The sequence below is a fragment of the Aptenodytes patagonicus genome, chromosome 1 (genome assembly GCF_965638725.1).
Source record: "Aptenodytes patagonicus chromosome 1, bAptPat1.pri.cur, whole genome shotgun sequence".
Classification (NCBI taxonomy): domain Eukaryota; kingdom Metazoa; phylum Chordata; class Aves; order Sphenisciformes; family Spheniscidae; genus Aptenodytes; species Aptenodytes patagonicus.
In genome coordinates this window covers 56,250,032-56,272,173 of record NC_134949.1, presented here as the reverse complement: position 1 = coordinate 56,272,173, position 22,142 = coordinate 56,250,032, and the positions used below count along the sequence as shown (strand labels likewise).

The following is a 22,142-nucleotide window of genomic DNA, read 5'->3' as shown; positions in this document are numbered from 1 at the left end:
AGCCATTTATTTCTAGGCCAACATTTACCTCTTTTTGGAGCTGCGCTCTCGGCTTCTCTCCCTGGAACTATGCCTGCTTCTATGATGGCTGCGACTCCGGCTGCGGCTGTTAGAGCGAGACCTGTGACGATGGCGTTTCTCACGGGATTTAGAGCGAGTTCTTCTCTTTCGTTCCCGGGAGGCTGAGCGAGACCGATGTCTGCGGCGATCTCGGGACCTAGATCTAGGAACAGAAAGGACTTAAACCAGACACTGCATTCACCTAGCTACTCTATCAGTGTACTTTGAATATTATGCACGCTATGCATAAGCAAATCTGTATAGAGAATGGTTTGCAGTGTTCAGAGCTATTGCATTGTCCTATCACAGGCAAACAGAGAGGGGAAAGCAACATTAGAAATCCTACAAACTCCTTTGTGACTAATGCAGACAATTTTACGGTTAATTTATGACTGTATGTATGGTTATAGCATAGCCAATTCAGGCTTCTGAAAGGAATTTAAAATATGGAGAAAAAAAAAATCTGCTTTTTAAAATTTTAAAATCTTGTCTTTATCAGGCAGAGTTGTAGAACTTCGTGATGCAGTGATAGGAATCATCTGCCAGAACCTATGTATTATGATGTTCTGAGAAAACAGGACTATATCCTTCCCCATAGCTACTACAATAAAACTAGTCTGGTAGGTTCTAAACACCATACAAAGTCATGATTTTCTTTCCTTTTTTTTTTTTTTTTTTTTTTTTTTTTTTTTTTTTTTTTTTTTTTTTTTTAAATCACTCTGCAATAATACCTCACTGGTGACCTTCGACTATGTAGCTCAGGAAGAAAACCTGTACTATTGATGGGTCATCTATTGACAGTTAATCTGGTTCTTCGGATTTTAAAAACATGGGTTTTCACCAAAAGGTATTAACCACAAGCTTCTGTTTTGAAGGAAGAGCAATTCTCTGTGTTCCAAGTGTTGTTTGGGACAAAAAGTTGCATTGTAGTAGCCACAAAATAGACATACACTTATAAACTCAGTAGCATGGTGATAAACACTGTATAAACACACAGAGAGATGACTATGTAACAGAATGCTTTGTCTGTAAAGATGGACATCTTAATCTAATAGTGCTAGACAAACATAATGTTCCCGCTTTTGAAAGGATGGCTTCACTGATGGTATTCTTGTCTGCAGATTTATATACCTTTTGGTATGCTTGCTGTGGGATCTGGACCTGAAATAAATGGAAAATATTAAATCAGTTTTTCTTACAGAATCTTATTATCAAATAAAGTACAATTTAGTAATAATAAACCAAACTAGTTGACCTGTTATTGTATTTCTTATTTTACTAGCAATTATTTAAAGGCCTTTTATTTGATGTTAACATCTTTGTAACATATTTACCAGGAAACACATCCCTCTGACAACTGTTTTGTGTTGTGGTGGGATTTTTTTATTTATTTTTGAGCCCACCATGCTGCAAACCCGAAATAATATCTAATCTGCTTTTTTATTCCCACCCCTCCCACAGAAAAAGCTTACAGTTCAAGTCAGTACTCCCTTATTTCTTGTCAGGCAATTATTATCAGACTGCAACAGATTTCAAAGTTTACATTGTTAACCTCTGAAGCTGACATGTCAGGAGAACTGCAGTTCAGATTCCATTCCACTCTAGCCCCACAAAGCCTGGAAGCAACTACTTCATAGAAGAACAGGGAATTACTTTCCAGAGTCATACATTCAACTACTTCCAATAAGGAAAATTTCTAACATCTGTAAAGTAAATATCTAACATCTAACATGTTAGAAACTCACTTATAGAATCATAGAATCATTGAGGTTGGAAAAGACCTCTAAGATCATCGAGTCCAACCGTCAACCCAACACCACCATGCCCACTAAACCATGTCCCTAAGTGCCTCATCTACACGTCTTTTAAATACCTCCAGGGATGGGGACTCAACCACTTCCCTGGGCAGCCTGTTCCAATGTTTCACCACTCTTTCAGTAAAGAAATTTTTCCTTACATCCAATCTAAACCTTGTGTGTAAGCTTACATCTGTCAGGTCTCAAAACAAGGTACACACCTGAAAATTATCTCATTTAAAGGCCATTTGTTCAAATATGTAGAGACACTTCTATCTGTAGTTTTTAAAAAGGTTATGAAAACAAGTCAGGTTTTAAGAGTTAGACATGAAATTCACTCTCAGTCCTTCTACGGAATGCAGAGTATTGTGATTCTGCAGATTAAAAACATGTATGAACTACATTTCATACATAGTTTTCCCATTAAAATTAAATAGGTCATTATGTATATGCAATTAAAATAGATCCCTACCTCCTTAGTTTCTCCCTTTCTTCTCTTTCCCTCTCCTCTCTACGTTTCAGACGTTCCTGATTTCGTTTCTCCTGTTTATCAGCCACAATCCTCTAAAAGCAAAGGAATATATTAATTAAGTTACATTTCAAAATTTCTCAGATGAAGGTGCTATAAAAATAATCTAGACAGTTAATATTCAGTTCTTTCCCTCATGTATATTCCCTTTCCCTTGTGTATATTATTCCTTCTCTCTTCCTCAGTGTGTGTGTATATATTTTTTCCCCCCCAAGAAACAGAAGTTATTGCAGAAGAGCTGCAGCAAATAGATGGGTGTTACACGAAGACCTGAAATACATAGAGTTATATAAAGTTTTCCACAAAGGGGAATTCAGAGCAGTAAGTCATGCCTTTAATGTGAGAGTTTCCATGCCAATCCTATCATATTTTGGCCACTGGGGAAAGGTAGAAAAGAATCAGAACTGGGAGAGTTAATTGTTTTATTAACTCCTTCAGCTACGCTGTGACATAAAGAAATCCTTAGTCTTAAAGGACTTGGTTGGGCTGATACCTAGCTTTGAGGCTACTTGTTTCTGTATTGTGAACACGAGACATATAATTAGAGAGGATGCTTCAGCTGATAGCCCCCAGGTTGAACTGACTACTACTGGGGACAAGGCACGCTCAGTAGAGGGCCCTCAGATGTGGAACTCACAACTGGAGATCTGGCCAAACCCAAGTCTCGCCACCTTCTGGACATGATGCAAGAAATTCAACTCTTTGTAAAGACCTTCTTCTGAGATGTGGAATTGCCCCAGCAGCATCTTGATTAGATCTCTGAGGAGAGCTCTGAGGAAGGAGGGGATAGTTATTGTTTTCTTTTTTTGTTAGCAAAGTACTTCAAAAGATTATTTTATTGATGCTTTGGGGATGTGAAATAATTATCCATGCATTTTTTTTTCCGAATGGTGTAAATAATCAGTTATTTCAACCCTTTATGTCAAATTATATCTATACTTTCTTGTACAATATCAGTAATTTAACTGCAAGCAAGGTTTCTTGTTCAAGTGACTCTCTGCATAATTTCATGGAGGGGTGAAAGGAAGCGCACATGATCTATTCTAGGCATCTAAGGTTTAAGTTACAGCAGCTATATTTAGGAGCCTAAATTGCCAATATAGTAAACGGAAAGAGCCGGGCTTTCCAAAGGGTAAGTCACAGTATCCATGCAAGACAGCTGGAATATTATGAAATATAAACAAAGCCAATTTACTCAAACTCAGTAGCAGCATTTTCTGCTTTTAGGGATTGACTCGTTTAGCTATTGTCTTTAGTGATTTCTACAGTTAAATGCTTAACTGAGCCTTGAACTCCATAATTTGCTTATTAAGATCATAAATGGCATCGGTGTCCAAATCCATCCTCTTGAATACCAAAAGTCTAGAATATAATTCCAGTAAGTCTTTCTTCCAGCACACAATTTCTAGCCAAGATAGTGTTGTTTAGGATAATATTCCAACTGGATTTCAAATCTTCAAGCTATAGAGAACATGCAACCTCTCCGTAACAACTATTTTAATAGCTAGCCTGACTTCAAGATATACATCTTTTTGTATTCCGACTTTGGATAGCTACAGCCTTGAGTTGTTGGAACTTATTTAATCTACTGTCAGTTAAGCTTAAAAGCCTTCAAAAATTACTTTAAAAAAAAAAAAAGAGAGATCATCTTTAGTTGTTGGTACCTATAGAGTGAAAATCACCTCCTAATCTTTGTCTGGATAAAATAAACAAATTGAGTTTTAGTCTTTCACCATACAGCAGGCTGTTTGAGCTCCGAGCATGTCTGTAGATCTTTTTTGAAAACTTTGCCATGTGTTATCATCCTCCTTACGTATTGGTACCAAAACTGAGGATTTCAACACCAGCCCTATTAACATTTTATCCTAATTAAATAAATAAAATATCACTCACTTAGGCCCACTACATGTTCTTGTATTTTCAAGAGTCTCATTATTACTTTTAGCCAATCAACTGGCTAAAAGTAGAGTTCATTTGGCTATCTCCTATGACTGCTAAATATGTTTCAACATCACTGTCGTTCTCCATTTTACAAGTGGAATCGCACTCTTTGTTCCCAAGATGCATTACTTTGAACATGTGTTTTAATACACCTCAGTGCAAAAGAGGTCATCTTATCAAATTATCCAGATAATTGATATTAAATTAGAATGTTTAGTGTTTTGTAGACTAATGAAATCCCAAATTTTAAAGTAATATGAAAAAAATTCACACACCCAGAAAGATATATTCCATTAAGGTTGCCTGGCAAATAATTAAGCAGGAACACACACACACAAAAATGTAAGAATGATTTACCCTGAGTTCCTCAAGCTTCTCTCTTATTTCAATAAATCCTAAATGTAGTTTTCCTCCAAAGTGGTCAGCAAGTCGTCGGTCATTGTCATGAAGACCAAGATAAGCTGAGCACACTTCACAAACCCGTAGCTTCTGCTGCTGAAAGCTGGAGGCAGGCATAGAATTCCTGTATACTTCCTAGGAAAAAAAAAAAACAACCACCCCAAACATTTTCTAACTGTTACTTCTCAATGCACAGAAATACAAAGATAACACTTTACCAAAGTTATACTACAAATTGATAATGGAATTCAATGTACACCAGCACACCCTTTAGTTAATTTACACTATTCATAAACCAACTGTCTCATGAAGATACAAGGCAGGTTCCTTATTTTGAAGATTGGACATATTTAAAAGCAGGACATCAGCAACTGCTTTTGCAAATTAAACAAGTGGGGTGATTATTACTTTTACTTAAGATCATACTACTTGGAAGGATGAACAACTTTTTCGTATACAACAATGAATACACGTTAACACTACAATTACTATGTTAACATATTATGAAAATATTACACCAGTTTTGATTCTGAACCCACTTTAAAACAGTAGTATTTTCCTGAGAAATCTACCTGCATTTTAGACACTAATTAAACAAGTTATCTGAACAAATTTATCTACACTCAGATGACAGACAAGCAAGACTGCCAGCAATGCCTCTGGTACCATTAAAACAACTGCAGATGTTTGTTTCTACAAATTTAAGGATCTTGGTGAAATACGATATGGAAAAGCTCTTGGTGAGTTCTGCCACCTGTACATTACAACAAGGACTGTTTTGACTTGCCTGATACACAAGCCATTGACTAATTATCTTTCAGTGAAGACAATGGTTCACTTTACTGAAGCTTTCCAGTATGAGCCACATCAGCACACCACGAGGCACAACAGAGTTGCTGCAGCAAGAGTTGTGAGACCCAACGAGATAAGCCAGTCCAACATAGAGACACAACTGTAGTGCCCACAGATACAGTTGGCCAATACAGCTAAACTAAGCTAAATGCATCATCTGTGGAAGTGAGTATAATTTTAATAGTATAGCAGTGCATTTAAAGGTAGAAACTTTAACTGTACAGGATGCCACAAAGCAAATTCTTTAGTTTTATATGAAGCAATGACTTAAGAAAGTGACAGCAGATAAGATATCTTGCATTACACAGATACCAAACAATTTAATATTGGACCCCACCCTCTCCATCCCCCAAGCCTTACACAATCAACTTACTTCTGCTTCTCTCTTCTTTACTCGAGCCTTCTCCACTTCATCCATTACTTTTTGAGATTCTTCCACATTCCCATCAGCTCCAAGCTGTTCTACTTTGGCCAGCAGTTTCCCAATTTCTTCATTCAATTCATGAACTCTTTCAGCCTTGAAAGACAAGGAAAGACTTAACACAGGAAACACTTTTAATTATGGAAAACAATCTGAACTACTATTGAGCTATTATACGCAAAATCAGTAGGATAGAATTAAAAGAAACGTGCAGAGTTAACTTCTCCAGGTAAAAGTGAAACAGAAGTTGCCTCACGTAAAAACACACAGAGAAAGGCTGAGTTACCAAGTCTATGTACCAACTCCAGAGCAGGATTTTGTTCAGAAACTTCAAGTAATTCACACTGTTGTCTATACCACATAGTCTTGCAAAGTTAATATTTGTACAACCATCCGTCCTAGCATGTGCATATATGTGCGGGAAAATGACAAAAGTTTTTTTCAGTTAGGAGATCTATAGAAAAGCACATCAAATTTGTTTACTTTATGGATGAAGTTTTGATCAAAAAGAGTAGGAATTACTAACATTTATATGTCATGGTATCACAGAGAGTCAAGTTTCCTGAGCTCAAAAATATCAGAGAGGTCTCCTCCCTGTGTTCTCCTCTCCGTGCTTTAAAGGCAGTTTTGGGAAGGATAGAGAAAATGTCTTATTTTTTCCCCTCCTCAGTATGAATTCTCAGATTGGACAGCTTGCCAAAGCCTTAAGTTGGCTCCTTAGAAAAACAGACCTTCAAAGAGACTCGAGTAACTAGTTTTACATGCTTACTTTAGCTGCAACTTCAGCACTGATCTCTTCTTGGGTTTCTGCTAGTCTTTTCTTAGCCACTTCTGTTCTCCTGTCACAGTCTGCAATAAATGACTGCAGGTGGTCCATTGCCTAAAACATCAATAAGAACACTGATCAATGCTGTAAAGAACATGAATATTTCATTAGCCTGACCACTTTCCAGGTTTATTAAGACTTAACTTAGTCTTAACACTAATAAGTTAACAGTAGTTAACTGTTAACAAAGTTTTTATTAGTGAAACCTTTGTAAAACAATAATCTAGCAGTTTACGGTGACTAATCACATACATTAATACAGAACATTTTAAAAATTATAGTCTACACGTTGTCATAGTTATTAAGTATTTGCAGAAATTTGGAACTGAATCTGTCTTAAGTCTTCTCTAAGAAGTGAGCATTTCTAACATGCATTAAAATTCTTCAAAGGATATTCAGATTCACCTCACCCAGCCAATACATGCAATACCGTAACTTTTTTCACTAGGGTTTTAAGCTATAAGCATATTAACACCATCCCTCCAAACAACAACAAAAAAAATCCCAACCCTTTTTGTCCTAGTGAAGACTAACTTCCTAGTTCGGAGTTCAAAACTATTACTCAAACTACAGTGTACTGAAACATAGCATATGATTTGTTATCCCCAACACAAAATTACTTTCTTCAATAAGCACAGAATTTAAGACTCTCTTCAAAGCATACACAGCCTTAACATTCACTTGCTATTTGATATCACTAAGACAGCATCCAGGTTTAAGATAATTTGTTCTGAGGAAGGCTGTTGACAGTTCTACCTAGAGATGACTACCAATACAAATTAATTACTTGCATATAATCATGAAAAAGCATGTATGTTTTATCTGACTGTGCAAGGGTTTCTCTGCCTCTTCCTATACAATTACTTTCCGAAAGTTTTCCTTCTGTGTGTACCAAAACTTAACTTTTGTTGCTCAGTTTATCCACCTAGGTACACAAATTATGCTTTTTCTTCACCATTAAGACAAAATACATACATCAAGCTCAAAGAAGAAATCTTGATCTTTGGATGCTATTTCATAGTCTGCCCTTAATGCCAGGTCATGCACCTTCAGACATTCTCCAAGGTCCATTCTCTGAAAAAAGACAGAGGGAAAATAATGTAACTTTTCAGAAGTGTTACAAGGAATGAAGTTAGCATGATTTTCTTTAACAGTCAAATATTCTGAAGCAAATCATCTCCCCTGTGGGAATGAAAGGACAGTTTAATAAAGCTGTAAGACAATACCAGATCTTTAACAAACATGCACGAATCAGGAAATAATAAAAGCAGACAGAACGAACAGCTTATCTTATCATGATGGCTGTTTGCATTATAGAGTATCATTAATGTCCTGCAAAAATGTTGTTTTACTGAAAGTCCAAAAAAAGTAACTGAAGTGGAACATCCTGTATTGAATTAAAACAGCTTAGGAGAACCAAGTTCCTTGCAAATAACTGGCAATTAAATGGTCAAATGCTTGATCTGAACTGTCTGCACACTCTATGATATGTGTTCCAGTTATATTCATCATCTGAAATAGCTACAACCACAGCACCACTGTAAGTGCTGCTTAAAAACCGTTCTTGAAGCATTTCAAGCAAGATAGCCAAAAATCAAATCCCAGCAAAACATTCTGCAGATGAGTGAAGATGAGCTGAGTGTTGGGCTATGTTCAAGAATCAGGGAAGAAAGAGTATAGATATTTCACTTGTAATCTAAAACTGTTCTAGCATGGGCAGGAAGGAAACATGAACTTAAAGTTAAGTAGACTGCATCACTAATCTTGCCTACAATGCCACTGAGAAGAGTGCCCAGAATCTTATTAGGTAACAAATACTGTTTTTGAATTGAAATTTGCATACCACATGGCATAAGGAATTCTAATTCAATCTGTTCCCTGAAAGCTTGTTTGGTGATCAAGACAGAGCAATGTGCACATGACAAAAAAACAATGCCAAAACAACAACAAAAAACCCCAAAACAAACAAACAAGAAACCCACAAAAAACAAAACAAACAACCCCCCAAAACCAATTCGTAATGGAAACAAAATTGAACAAAACCAAGGCACCCTCTCTGCAAAAGCACAGACTGATGTATAATCATTGAAAGTGATTATTATTTGCATCACTTAAAAGCAGCACAGTTTCAGTTAAGTTTGCTCTTGGCACTGCTCACTTAATATTAAGAAAAATTAATCCTTTCTTAACATTGAAAGCATGTAATGAAAGTTGAACTCTGATGGAAAAAGCTGTTACTGTTGTAGTTTAATTATTTTAGTTTTGGTTCTAAAACTGTTATTAATAACTTGTGCTGTAAGTTTTGTAAATAAAAGATGAGTGTTAACTCAGAAACTGCTGCAAGTCACTTGGTATCTGAGCCAAATGAGTACTTTTTTTTTTAAATAAACAGAATACTTGTATTTAAGTAGCAATTCAAGCCTCACAAGTATAATAAAAAAAACAAACATCAATTGCTTTCAACTTCTCAAATCAGTTAGAGGTTCCAACAAATCCATTAAAGTAATTTTTACAGAAGTTATCGGTTTATTTCAAATGTTAGAGACAGCAAAAATATTGTTAAAATACAGAATTTTGAACTTGAAAGTTTTTGATAAACTCTAGTTATTTAAATACCCTTCAGCCACCATAAATCTGTTTTTCGGAAAACATCTGATTGCAATGCTAAAGATTAGCTTTTCCTTTTGCAACTACACAGAACCTCAGCAATTTTATTAACTGATACAAATCCACAAAGACCTTGAAGCTGAGCAATGTATTACACACGTTTATTTCCAAGTCATTAGATGCTGCATTATTTAAACTGCAGCATTCTTTCAGGAAAGTACTTCAGTACTAGGAAAGCAATATCAAAGAACATTTTAAAATTATCTGAAAATGAGACACTTAAAAATCCTCCTGAAATTGTGAAAAGCTTGTCTTCATGCTGATTCATCACTTGTACTGATAAGGTATTTAAGATTAAACTGTAAAACTCAAAGCCAATCCTGTTTTAAGTGAAGGACTCCAGTCCTAAATGCATAGATAAGGCCAGTGACACACTTTAATAGATCTGAACACAATGACAAAAAGCCTGAAACACATCCACCACAGCATCAGAAAAATGCTATTTTAATATGCAATCTACATACACTTCAAATAAATGCATGAAATAAACTTCCATCACACTAAAAAAAACAGAATTCACATGACACACTGTTCACTTTACATGTGTTTTATACTTTTTTCCCCTCTATTCGGGTTGGATTTGCCCTCCTCAAGACAGTACATTTTCTGATTTCTTCTTACTGGGAACTGTAAATCCATAGTCTGAAAGGATGGTAATTACTCTGAGACAGCATTACTACTAAAAAATTTTCTGTCCTCCCTTTATCCCTGTGCTGTGCCACCCCACGCTGGCACATCTGCCTGTGCAGTTGAACACAATCTGGGTACTGACTGAGTAAAACGTATCTTAGCAAACCAAAAACAGAGGCAATTTTTCAGCAGTGTACCTTTGTCCAACTTGTCAGGCAGCCACACAAACAGATGTGCTGACAGTATGTAGGGGGCAATATAATAGCGAACTTGAGCAGCTAGGATCTCTTACAGTATCCAGATGCCACTTCAGAAACTCTTGAATAACTTCAGTAATACCAGCAGCAATTTTGGGGCTGAGGGGGGTGTTACAGAGGATCTGTTTTTGTTAGATGTCTCAATCAGAAGACAGGAAATTTTGGCTCTCCTTCCCCTCTTTGATCCAGCAGAGTGCAGCCTTATAAATACTCATGTGGCATAACAGACAGGGAGCAAGAAGAAGCAGGTACAAGAGAAAAGGATTCTTTTTCACTAGCTTTGCTGCTAAAGAAATTATATCATTGTTGGAACTGCTCCTTAACACAGCCTGTACTAGTCTTGGCTAATCCTTTGAAAGCACCTTCGCAGAAATATTACTACTAAATGTCTTTCTTAAAAGTTCTATTAGCAAATCCCAATGTAGAGAGACATAAAAACACATTTAAAACTCAAACTACTTTGCATATTACATGCAAAATTGGGCTAAAAAGCACTTCTGCTAGTGTAAGTTCTGCAACGTTAGGAAAAGACAATTCATCTTGGGGATGATTCGTTACTGTCAAAAGTCTATGCTGGATCAGGATGGCTGAGGACCTTAATAAGCACAGAGCAGCTCATATTATAATTTGGCTCATATAGCTAGCTGCAAAGTAGATGGATAGCAGATGGAAATGGACAGAAGATACAGTAAGACATAATTTTCATTTTCCACATGTCCACCTTGCGGTTTGGTGCCAAGACATGCCCTCCTCCTGAGGCAAAGAACAAGCATTGGTAGTCAGCCATTTAAAGATCAATCACATTTGAAACAGAAGATGGCTATGAGGGAGACTAATGTTCAGACATTGAGCTACTAATGAAGGCTTAAAAAGAACACACATAAACTGTTTTTCCACTGTCGATACACTGACTTTCAGACAGACTTACACTACTTAAAAGTGATTTACAGAGCAGTCCTGATGAGTAAAGCAAATAAAGAAAGATAAGAACATCCAAGTCCCCAGGCTAGACATAACTAAAGTTTATTGAATATGTGAAGCCATGCTTTGGGGCTTTTTGCAGTTACTGCACTTTTACTGAAGATTAAAACCAGAAAATCCCTACATATTTGGTGACTCTTTCTTACAAGTGAAAGCTATTGCTGAAGATTAGTCTAGAAAACAGTCTAGGCAACTACATGCAAAGCAGGCAGCTATCGGGAGTCCTTTTGCTATTGCTGAGCTCTGCTTAAGAAAGTAGTGCCTTCTACTAACAACTTGCTAACCATTTTCTGTAATACTTTTTTTATTTCTCAGTGTTACACGGGCAATTAAAGTTACTTGATTTTCCAGAGCTGAGGTTTAGACAACTGGTCCTTCATCCCAAACCACTTCATATTGATATGATTTAGTAATCGTTTTTGTTATCCCATCCACAAAATGGATAGAATGCCTTTGGTATTAATACAGAAATATTGATTACATACATTTAGTTTAACAATGATGCATAGCTCTGCTTCAATCAAATCAGGTACCAAAAAAAAAAAGGATCACATGAGTTAAGTATGAATAGACAAGGAAGAGCTGGCCGAGGACTTATGCAATAGAGAATCTGAAGAGTTTATCTGTAAAATAAGTGTGCACTCAGAGTAGCTGACACTAATAACTGAACTGAAGACTAAACTCTGGTGCGATGCTGTTTCTGGAACATGAAATTAAGGTGGCTTTCTTCTCAGATTTTGAGCTACCTACAGCAAAATTCCCATTTTGGCATTTTTACAACTACTACACATTCCTTTGACATCAGAGATTAGATTATTGAATGTACTCTATATGGAGTGCAAAAAGAACACAGAAAAGCCAAAGCTACTTAAAACACAGAGGGCTGATGTTGAGCCAAGTGTGACATAGTAGCACACACTATCAATGCTTCTAAAACCAGCATGCATCTTTGAGAGGTTTTGAAAGAAGATACTCTGGGCAGTGTTTATGTAGAGAATTCTTTCTAGCTATAAAGATACCCACACCAAAGCAGTTCACATTCAGCAAGAGAAGTTTTGTTTGTTTGTTTGCTAAGGAAGATCTGACACGACTGAAAAATTTATATTGGAGGAACCAGATCTCTCCCTTTATCAAATTGTCAAGGCAACTACTGGGATCTGTGTGAGAACACCCTTACTACTGCTAAAAAGAAGCTGCAGATAGACTCTTTGCTGAGATCTTCCTTATTATGGAACTCACTTTTCATCTGCACTAACAATTTTGTTTCTGACAGATTTCTAGACATGTGATAAAGCCCGTCCTTTCTTGTAGGCAACACATGTTCAGAAGAGGAGCCATTAGGATGATATAATAATGCATGATTTAAGTCCTCTGATTCCGCTAACAGGGTTAACTTTTTTAGGACTTCACTAGCAGGAAACAAATGCTGAGCTGAAAAGAGGCAGAAATTAAGTTACTAAAGTCCTTAGCAACCACTGAAAATTCCAGGTATCTTCAGAAATATAATACTTCTTTAAAGACATTTCTCCTTTTAACCATACTCTCACTTCTGAAGACTTCCAAGTCCTTAGAATAGATCTTCACTGAAAGACAAAGCTAGCAGCAGTCTTTCTTATTTTTAAATATTTCAGTGTTTACATAGTATTTGGTCTTACAGCCTGACTATATAATATATTAACATTTAAGTTAGATAACCATACAGAGAGTAACAAAAAACCCCTTCACCTAGATAAATTAAACCCATTAAAATGGAATATGGTACAGTCAGTTCACTTTCCAGGCACTGGTCAAAGACATTAAGAATACGTTTCAAGAGACTGACATGATCACTTGCCGGGACAACAGAGCACTTTACAATTCATCACCACTGGGCTGAAGGCTCCAAATTGAGGTAGCTTATGCAAGCCTAATTTAATTTGATTTGCAAAGTTGAAGCAGTTCACATGATCAATCAGTCCTGAACTGAAAAGCTGATACCCTCCAGCAGAATGCCTGCTTTTTGTAGCACTACAGCAAATAATCATACTGGCACACCTAAGTTTTAGGCATGGAAATAGTTCCACTGAGCCAATGGGACTACTGGCAAAGAAATCAACTCCAGATTAAAACACCTTACTAACACCTATCTGCAGATGTGTGAACTATTCAAACTTCTCTTCCACAGTAAAGAGAGATCTAGACAGTACAGTTAGTGAGCCTAAATGGATTCAGCCCACCTTGAGAGGGATACCTAGTGGCAGGTGAACCGAATCTTTCTCTAGGCTCCACTGCCTAGATCCCTTCTGACTCCAGTGCAAGCTTCGACACATAGCTGCTCATCAGCTGAAACCTAAATTTAGATGTCTTAATCTGGAGCTGAATTCCACCCCTAATAAGCTTAAAGTTAATCGCATATTAAAGTATATTGCTAAACCAAGGTCTCAATCAGTATGGTTTTAGTCAGCCAGAGTCCTAAGAGTTGAGTGCAATAAATTCATAAGCACCTAAAGATATGCTTAACTGCAGGACTGAGCTGACAGAGCATACTTTGAGGTCTGTATAAATAAAATGCAAGAAGCAACGTTCCTCAACAAATAGACATAAATAGAAATACAAAGTTAATCCACTGAGCAGAAAGGAGCTTCTCAACCATGGTTTGCAAGACCACATACAGTATTTGTGAAATTTTTTCAACAGGGAAGCACAATCAAGCTAATAAGAAAGTTGGATTGCTGCAGAAGTGTTGAAGTGCTTGGGCTCTTCAAAGATAGCTAGTGGGTTACTATAAATATTCAGGACATTACTGCTTTTAACCTTATTAAAGCTATTTGCTTTAAATCTTCCCACCGTGTCATTTTCATTAGTACTCAGCTATTCATTCAGAAACATACAAAGATAGAGAAAACACATTCTTATATATCTTGTAAAACCTGCCGAAAACAGCACAGAGCTTACATCCAGGGAACATTGCTTAATAGGTTTGTACCATTACAGGGGAGTCATCTGACTCCCACATATGTAGCTTCAGTCCTAATCTCATAATATAGGTAAATATAAACAAACATTTTTGTAACCCTGATGAAAAATAACTCAAGAACCATGGCTTGGAAAAAAACCCCAAAAACCCACAAGCCTGATCATCAGGAACTATTAAGGATAAAAAAGCTAAAGTAAGAGTGTTAACCCTTTAAGACAAAAATTTTAAATAAAAATTGCTAACTTTAAGTGGTAAGTTATTCACTGTGTCCCAGTAGCCAGGGTTTACAAAGTCTTACAAATCTCTCATTATAAAATTCTCAACTTGAAATGAATGAGTAAACTCTTAAACCACTGACTTATGCACATGAACCAGTGCCTAAGTGATCATTATGAAAAAGCAGGGCACCAAAACATGAAAAATGTCAGTTAAAACTAAAAGAGCTTTTGTGAGAGGCATTATCAAAAGCAGGTTCTGAACAGACACTGTTCTACAACCCGAATACAAAGTCATTTCTGCAATCTTACCAGTAAGTTTACTATGTGCCTCACACAAACTTCAAAACACATTTCAAATAAGATGATAATCACAGAGCACAAAAGATTTGGAATTATAATTTAATAAACTGAAAGAAGATGCTATAGTTTTATCTTTGTTTACATTTTTGCTGCTGGGACTCACTATTCTACCTATGTCTTCCATGTAGCCCATTATTCCCATTGCCCTTAGAAGCAGACTACAAGAAAATCCAAACCCATACTCTCCCTGTCTCCCCCTGAAGTGACACAAAATCATCTCCTGAAGGCACTGAGACACCTCTGACTGCGTGACTTAGAATTTTTCAAGTCTACAAGACCAGAAACCTAGTAGCACAAAAACATGACCCTAAATAAAATGAAATAAAATAAAACCGTAATGTAACCAAAATCTCCTGATTTAAGTAGGTAACAATCGAGGCTCATTAACAGACAACTGGACAATTCTATCCAGAAAAGTGGAAGAAGAGGGTAACTGATACAGAATGAACTGTTTTGTTGGCAACAGCAGCCAGAAGAAAGAATTAAATTTCAAAATACAGTTAATTCTTATGGCTTTACACTCCTAAGTCAAATATTTAGGGTTCCTTTAAAGACAACTTTATTGAAGCAAGACACAGAGAAGTGCACAAGAAAGCTCAAAAAAGTAGGAAGCTGTGCACTGTTGCCAATCTAGCCAATGGAAGTTTCCTAGTAAAATTCAAAACTTAACTAATTTGTATGGATGCTTTTTTCCTGAAGCGTTTCTAATGTTAACCAAAAGAGAAATCTGATCAAAGAAACTTGAGGAAAATACCTACTGCAAGTGTTCTGGAGAAGTCTAGAAGTAACAAAGACTTCATACAGTATTCTTAAAAATAAGCACACACTTCATCTAACAAATAAGAGATAATATATGCAGAAATCTGGACAACAAAGAGAGTCTCCAATCTTTTAAGAAAAGTATACACGCACTACTTTTACTAATACATACTGCAGCCTGGGGAATGTGATTTTATTGTCAAGGGAAATCAGTTCCTTGGCAGAGTTTTAGGTATTTGGCCATTAAGGAAAAGAACACACTAAATTAACAGGGCCTACTCACATGAGTCATTTCGTTTGTCTTGCGTTATCTGTGAATGTCCTCCTTGAGTGCTTTTGAAAGAGTGGGTGGATTGGAATAGCATAGAAGTCTGCATTTTGCAGATGGGAACAGTAATATGCAGTTCATAAGAATTGCACAGATTATCTTGTGAGACAAAAAAAATGGCAATTCATGTCCAGTATTTTACTGATAATCTAGTCAATGAAGAGATTTAACCTCATAAAATGTCCCCAGAGAACTTATTCTTTCAGAAGCATAAGATTCTGGATTTGAATTAAAAAAAAAAAAAAGTCAATCTTTGTTGCCTACAGATCTTGAACGTGAAGATGCATCAAAATTTTCCTATCAAAACTCTGGAGAAAACTCCACAATCATTTTCCAAATCAATGATAAACTGTTTAGTTACGCTACAAGCTTCTTGCCCTTTTAAAAACTGTGCTATTAAGACAGAAGGTGCATTTCTTCAGACCAATGACTAGGTAAACAGCAGAACATCACATGGGTCAGACAAAGCCTGTCTCTTATGAATCCCTTTCTACTACTCCCACTAAAAGGATTAAACTGGTCAGTGTTTTTCTGGACCCAGAATTACATCGTGGAACATATTTTGTGGTCCGATGACTAACTGCATTATGAGGAAGAAAAAAAAAACCAACGAGAGATTGGTATTCAATGAGTAAGTAGTTTACTTAAGTACTCCAAGAGCAGCAGCAGCAGAATCCAGTACAAGGCAGATGAGAACTTTCAGTGAGGACTAACAAACTGGGTAAACAGGCCCAACCTACATGCTTGGTCTGCACCGTAAGAGGCATTTTTGCATGATACCTATGACTTTTATAGTTCCAAAGATAAACATTTCTTACTTGCTAAAGACAGCCATTCTAGAAATATTTGCTTATAGAAATTAGACCACAATGAAAAGCTGTCAAATTAATCTTTCAACAGTATCTTCCTGTGGACTCTGACCAATGACTTCCCCTGACCATGAGCTATTTTGCTCATCACACAACCAAAACACTGGACAACATAACAGATGGGTGAAGAGGAACACATTCTTCTCCCTCCCCCCCCCCATTTTGTTTGGACAGTAATGCACAGAACAGTTAAAAATAAAACTACATATGCACTGATACACAAAGCATTGTTATCAATTTGTTATCACTTATAAAAAAGAATGACTTGAAGGTAAGGAAATATGTGTAAGACGCATATTTTCAGTGTGAATTATCTTCAGCATATGCCAAACACACCACATTAACTTCAAGACACCCGATTTTTGTGATATGGCAGAACTTTGCTATACAAAAGAAAAAGGAAAAGGTGTCTTTAAGGATAGGAAAAAAAAAAATGTAGGAAGCCACAAGACTTATGAAGAAGCTCAACAAGTGGGTCTTTTCTATTCCACTGCCTTTTTTATTAAGACAAATGCTAAGTTCTCTAGTTCAGTTCTACTACTTATTTTGCCCCTTCTTCCTGTGCTTCTTAGCAATTACAGTTGTGCCTACTTTTGCAGGGACTCTTAAGAAGAGGGAAGGACGGACTGTTACTATTGATCTGTCAGTACAAGTGCCAAAATTAATAAAATAAACAAAATTAGTGTGTGCATGCATGTTTGAAGTCCTTTGATCAACCAAAAATGTTATAGTTAATTTAACATCACAGCTACTTGGAAAGCATATTAGAGGCTAGGTGACAGGTAAATCAGTTACCAAGTCTATGTATTTCAGTTTTCGATTTTGCAAATGAACTTCATTCTGTATTTCATTAAAGGCTCCAGTCAAGTTAGCCATTTGGAAGGATACAGCACAGAGAACCAATAATGCTTCAAACAATCCTTAAGACAGGTTTTCCAGTACTTATTTTCCCCTCTGCCACAGGGTAAGAAAGTGGCCAACGTGAATAAGGAAAGCTACCAAAGTGCAGCATTAAGAATGGTAGGCACACAAGACTCTGCATATCATCATACTACATCTCTCTACTGTTAATTCTTCTAACACCATGGAACATTAGGTTAAAGAGTCAATGCAACGTAACTTACCTGCCTTTCACAAAGAATAAGCTACCTTAATCAGGCACCACAAGGTAAAGCATGGGCACACTGACAGAGCTACCAGCATGTTTCAAAGCCCCTTGTTTGCTATGCTCAGGGAGAGGAACCTCTACTATAGAGTACATAAAATTCCAAGTCAAAAAAGTGAAGTTATTAATATGTCATAAATGGAGATTTTCAAATTGCCCTATAATTTGTGAAAATGGCACAGTAACTGGATGTTGTACACTGTCATTATGGTGTTCAAATAATTTCATTTCTAGAAGCTGAGATTCATTGAACTTTCAACTGTTTTCACCAAAATATTTCTGAAGAAATATCACCTCTCTTCCCTATACAAATATTTGTGGGATAATTTCTCACTGCAACATAAAGTTTTAAGAAAGTAACTTCACAGTTTATGCATAAATTATATTTCCTTTTTTCCTACTAGTTGCAACAGTACCAGCTTAAAACCACTTTGCTATAGCACAATTCATTTAAGTAACCTTATCTATTTTAGATTTTTTTTATGTTATAGCAAACAATGATGAATTTGTAAGTAGTAATTAGCATATAGAACAGGAAACTTCTAAAAAATAACTTCATAACTCCTAAGTTAGTTGTTCACAAAAGTGCCTCTGAACTACCAGAGAGCACTAGATAGATACTTGCTGAAAACCGTGAAGTTAAAAAGAGATATTACTAAGAACAAATATAATTCAATTTCTGCATTCTTATCTAAATAAAACATAAGATTTAGCTACATACAGTTCCAGAGAGCACATCATGAGGGCAGCAGTTGAGAAGGTGGCTCTTGCACACTCTGTCATCACTGAATTTGATGCGCTGACGGGTAGTGTCACCTGCAATATAGAAATCAACACATTCCAGGTTAGAAATCTGGGGAAGCCAGACATGTTCTGCAGGTTACATGCAAAGCGTTAACATTGCCCTGTCACATAGTGAAGGCCTATGGAAACTAGAACTTAAAACACTGTATGCTTCTTTGCCAAATAACACCAAAAACACAAATACATGTTTTAATGCTCTGTAATACTATTTTAAAATCTTCTCTCACTTCCCCTTCAAAAATGCAGCGTGAAAAGTGCTTGAAACCAGAAAGACAGCATTAGCTTAAAAACACTTTGCTACAACAGCATTTGTTAAATGAGCTATATAATGTTCTATTCAGATTTTGCATGAAATAGTGATGTATTTGTATGCAACAATTAGCATATAAAAGCAGCCTCATAAACACAAAATGATACACATTGAGTCTTCACCGAATCCCACCTGATACTCATTTTATGATTTTGCTCTTGGATGCCATGCACCCTCTTACTTCTGATGGGAGTAGCATAAAGAGTTGGAGAAGAATGATTTTAAATGCTTACAAACCTGAAAAAAAGTCAGTCAAACATATGGACATAGCCTATATGCAAAATTATTTTACAGATGTTTGCATATCTCCGCATCATAAGCCATATTTTTTTTCTTTTCTACATGCTGCTTGTTGGGCTGGGAACATCTTAATTACGTCTTCATCATGGCAGGTTGTAGTTCCTGCATCAGCAGAAGCATCAACCTGCCCACACACTGAGGTCCAATCGCAAGTTTAAATAACCCCATCTTGGAGCAAGACCTAAAGTCTTCAGAACAAAGTAACCAGCTGGTATTTTGGGGATGAGGGCAGGAATATATTTTCCTTCAAGTCATAACATAATTGTCACTATTTGAGATTCGTAAGAGAGACCACTGCTACGGCTCCCTTCTTGTTAAGACACAGGCATGATAAAACACCTTAATCTCTCTCAGGATGTATCTATTTATTCATTTTTTAAAATGTAACAACTTGTTAAAATCTCTAATCGTTGAAAACCTACTGGTGAATTACTGAAGCAAGGAGGGCTGCTGGGGGAAAACAGAGGCATACAATGAGTTCAGATAGCAGCCTTTTCCATTTCATCAAATATTTTTAAAGAATATAGATATATTTTGCAGTTATTAATTTTTTTTAAGGCTTCATGACCTGAAACACTGAGAATTTTTAATTTATTAAACAATTAAAGAAGCCAAATTCATTACTGAGGTAACTACAACAGAGGGGAATAAAAAACCCGTATTTTATTAGTCAAGTCTTTCTTACTGTTACGTAATCAGATTTTTAAGTATCAGTTCTACGCATAGGATGCTAATATATAACATTTTCAGATGGGCCAAGTTTCAGATTATTAAGCAAACAAAAGTTTCCAAAAACACCACACGCTTAATTTGCCTGCAGGATACAACAGTTAAAACCTGTAATCCACAGGCTAAAGACAGCTTCAAAGCAGTTCAACAATAGGTTTTCTAGAGGGCGACCTTACTGCTTAGTTATACTTACACTACTAAAAATTTAGAGCAATCCCTTTATAATCATGCCTGCTACTGCAGTAAAGAGTTTTGAGTTTTGCTTTTCTTTTTTTGGCTTTTTAGGAGGTGGATCCATATTTTTTAAACACATAACTGCGTTTGTTCCACATTCATTAACACATCTGAAAAGTTATTGATAACTCACGGCTCGGCGAATGCGGGGCCTTTCTGACACTCCCTTGCAGATTGATGTAGGCAGGCAAAGATACATTGAACCTTTATAAATAAAACAAGGGGCCAGATTGTTCAGTTTGTATAGAATAATAGACTCTGCCAGCAATTTTAACACAGCATCTAGAAATACATGTTGACTGTAAAGATTCTTCTATATAAAGACAAATGAACAAAATCAAGAAAAGTAATTTAAAAAAAGACAGCTGATGGCCTAATAGCACTAACCTATCAGGAGTCAAGGAGTTATCAAGACCAGAAAATTGCTGAAAAACTCATGGTTCCTTAGGTAAAGTTGTCAAGTAGTATTTTCACAGACATCTCAACATCTAGACGCAGCTTTTTTCATACCTCTACCACAACTAGGAACTGATGCTACAGCTGCAATACAGCCTTTTTTCATCCAAGTGGCTAGCACGATAATCACAATTACCAAACTGAGATAAGACAACATAGGAAAAAGAAAAAGGTAGCAGAAACTGATCAGTGACAGCCTCAAGAACACGTTCCGCATTTACATTTTAAACATTTATTCTTTCTGCACTATGCCTTTGGTCTAGTATTTAAGAGACTTTCAGAAAGGCTCCCATACACAGAACATTCAGATATTTACCTTTTCCTTCCTGTGAAAAGCAGTTTCATAACGTTTGCATTTGTTTTTAATCTATGCTGTTTCAGAAGGAACGGTTTATCAAAAAGAAAAGGTGTCATATACTATGTCCTAACAATGACTGAATTTTGTGTCCCTCTGGCAGCTCATTCCAGAGTCTGATAGCCTCAGAAAAAAATGCTTTTATTTCTTCATGAATTTTGTGAGCTCCAATACCCCTAAATAGTGCAGACGTGTTGGCAAAGACAGAAGATGCATTCTGCTGCTGACCTACAGATGAATCATCTTGAGTAGGTGATGACCCGGGGTCTACATGGGTTGCTACGGGGGGAGGGTGGAATAAGATCTACAGATCCTGTAGAATGTCAGATACACCTGACATTCAGCCTATAGCAAGAGAGACTTTTGCAGATGCCTTCTAAGAATTAAAACAACATGAATAGATGTGTTCTTAAGCCAAGGACTTCGGTGGTACGTCAGATAACCAAGATGCTACTTCTCTTCGTCAAACTGTACTCAGCTTGATACACTCTTTGTATGGTCAAACAATCAAGTGAGTGCTAGCAATGTTTATGAGTATTTAAAAAAAGGCTTTATATATTCTGTAAGAAGAAAATAATAAATCTAGGTACCAAAGCTGCAGTCATCTAAATTTTAGAAGTGTCCTTAAATGTTTATAAAGGGGACACTATCACTGATGTTTCAGACCTTATTACAAGTTCTATTTTAATAGGTAAATAATTAAATTAGCTCAGAATAGCAACTTATTTAACCCTGCTTCTGAAGAACAGCAGAGTATTCAACTACTTGATCTTTAGGACTCATGCTCATTAAAGAAATCAAAGTAATTTACCAGGGCATTATAGGAGTCAACATCTACTACTATAAGCCATCCGTGTGTTTCCAATTAGATTTTCTTCGTTAAAAAAAAAAATAATGATTGATAAAATTTATATGGAGATACAGAAAAAATAAATTAAAT

General features: G+C 36.3%; 1 protein-coding gene across 2 annotated transcripts in view; it reads right to left on the bottom strand.

The window, feature by feature from the left end:
* LUC7L2 (LUC7 like 2, pre-mRNA splicing factor) overlaps positions 1-22,142 on the bottom strand; it is a 37,520-nt gene that overhangs the window by 8,342 nt on the left and 7,036 nt on the right. Inside the window, exons 1-9 of one of the 2 annotated variants that reach the window (XM_076336536.1) lie at positions 20,525-20,583; positions 18,736-18,830; positions 7,800-7,898; positions 6,768-6,878; positions 5,951-6,094; positions 4,684-4,860; positions 2,329-2,420; positions 1,192-1,221; positions 29-223 (exon numbers count right to left, since the gene is read on the bottom strand). In XM_076336536.1, the coding sequence (XP_076192651.1) occupies positions 29-223; positions 1,192-1,221; positions 2,329-2,420; positions 4,684-4,860; positions 5,951-6,094; positions 6,768-6,878; positions 7,800-7,895 (845 nt within the window). In that variant the 5' untranslated portion in view covers positions 7,896-7,898; positions 18,736-18,830; positions 20,525-20,583. Of the gene's footprint in view, positions 1-28; positions 224-1,191; positions 1,222-2,328; positions 2,421-4,683; positions 4,861-5,950; positions 6,095-6,767; positions 6,879-7,799; positions 7,899-18,735; positions 18,831-20,524; positions 20,584-22,142 lie in introns of those variants that run through there. The other variant, XM_076336526.1, reaches the window with a different exon arrangement.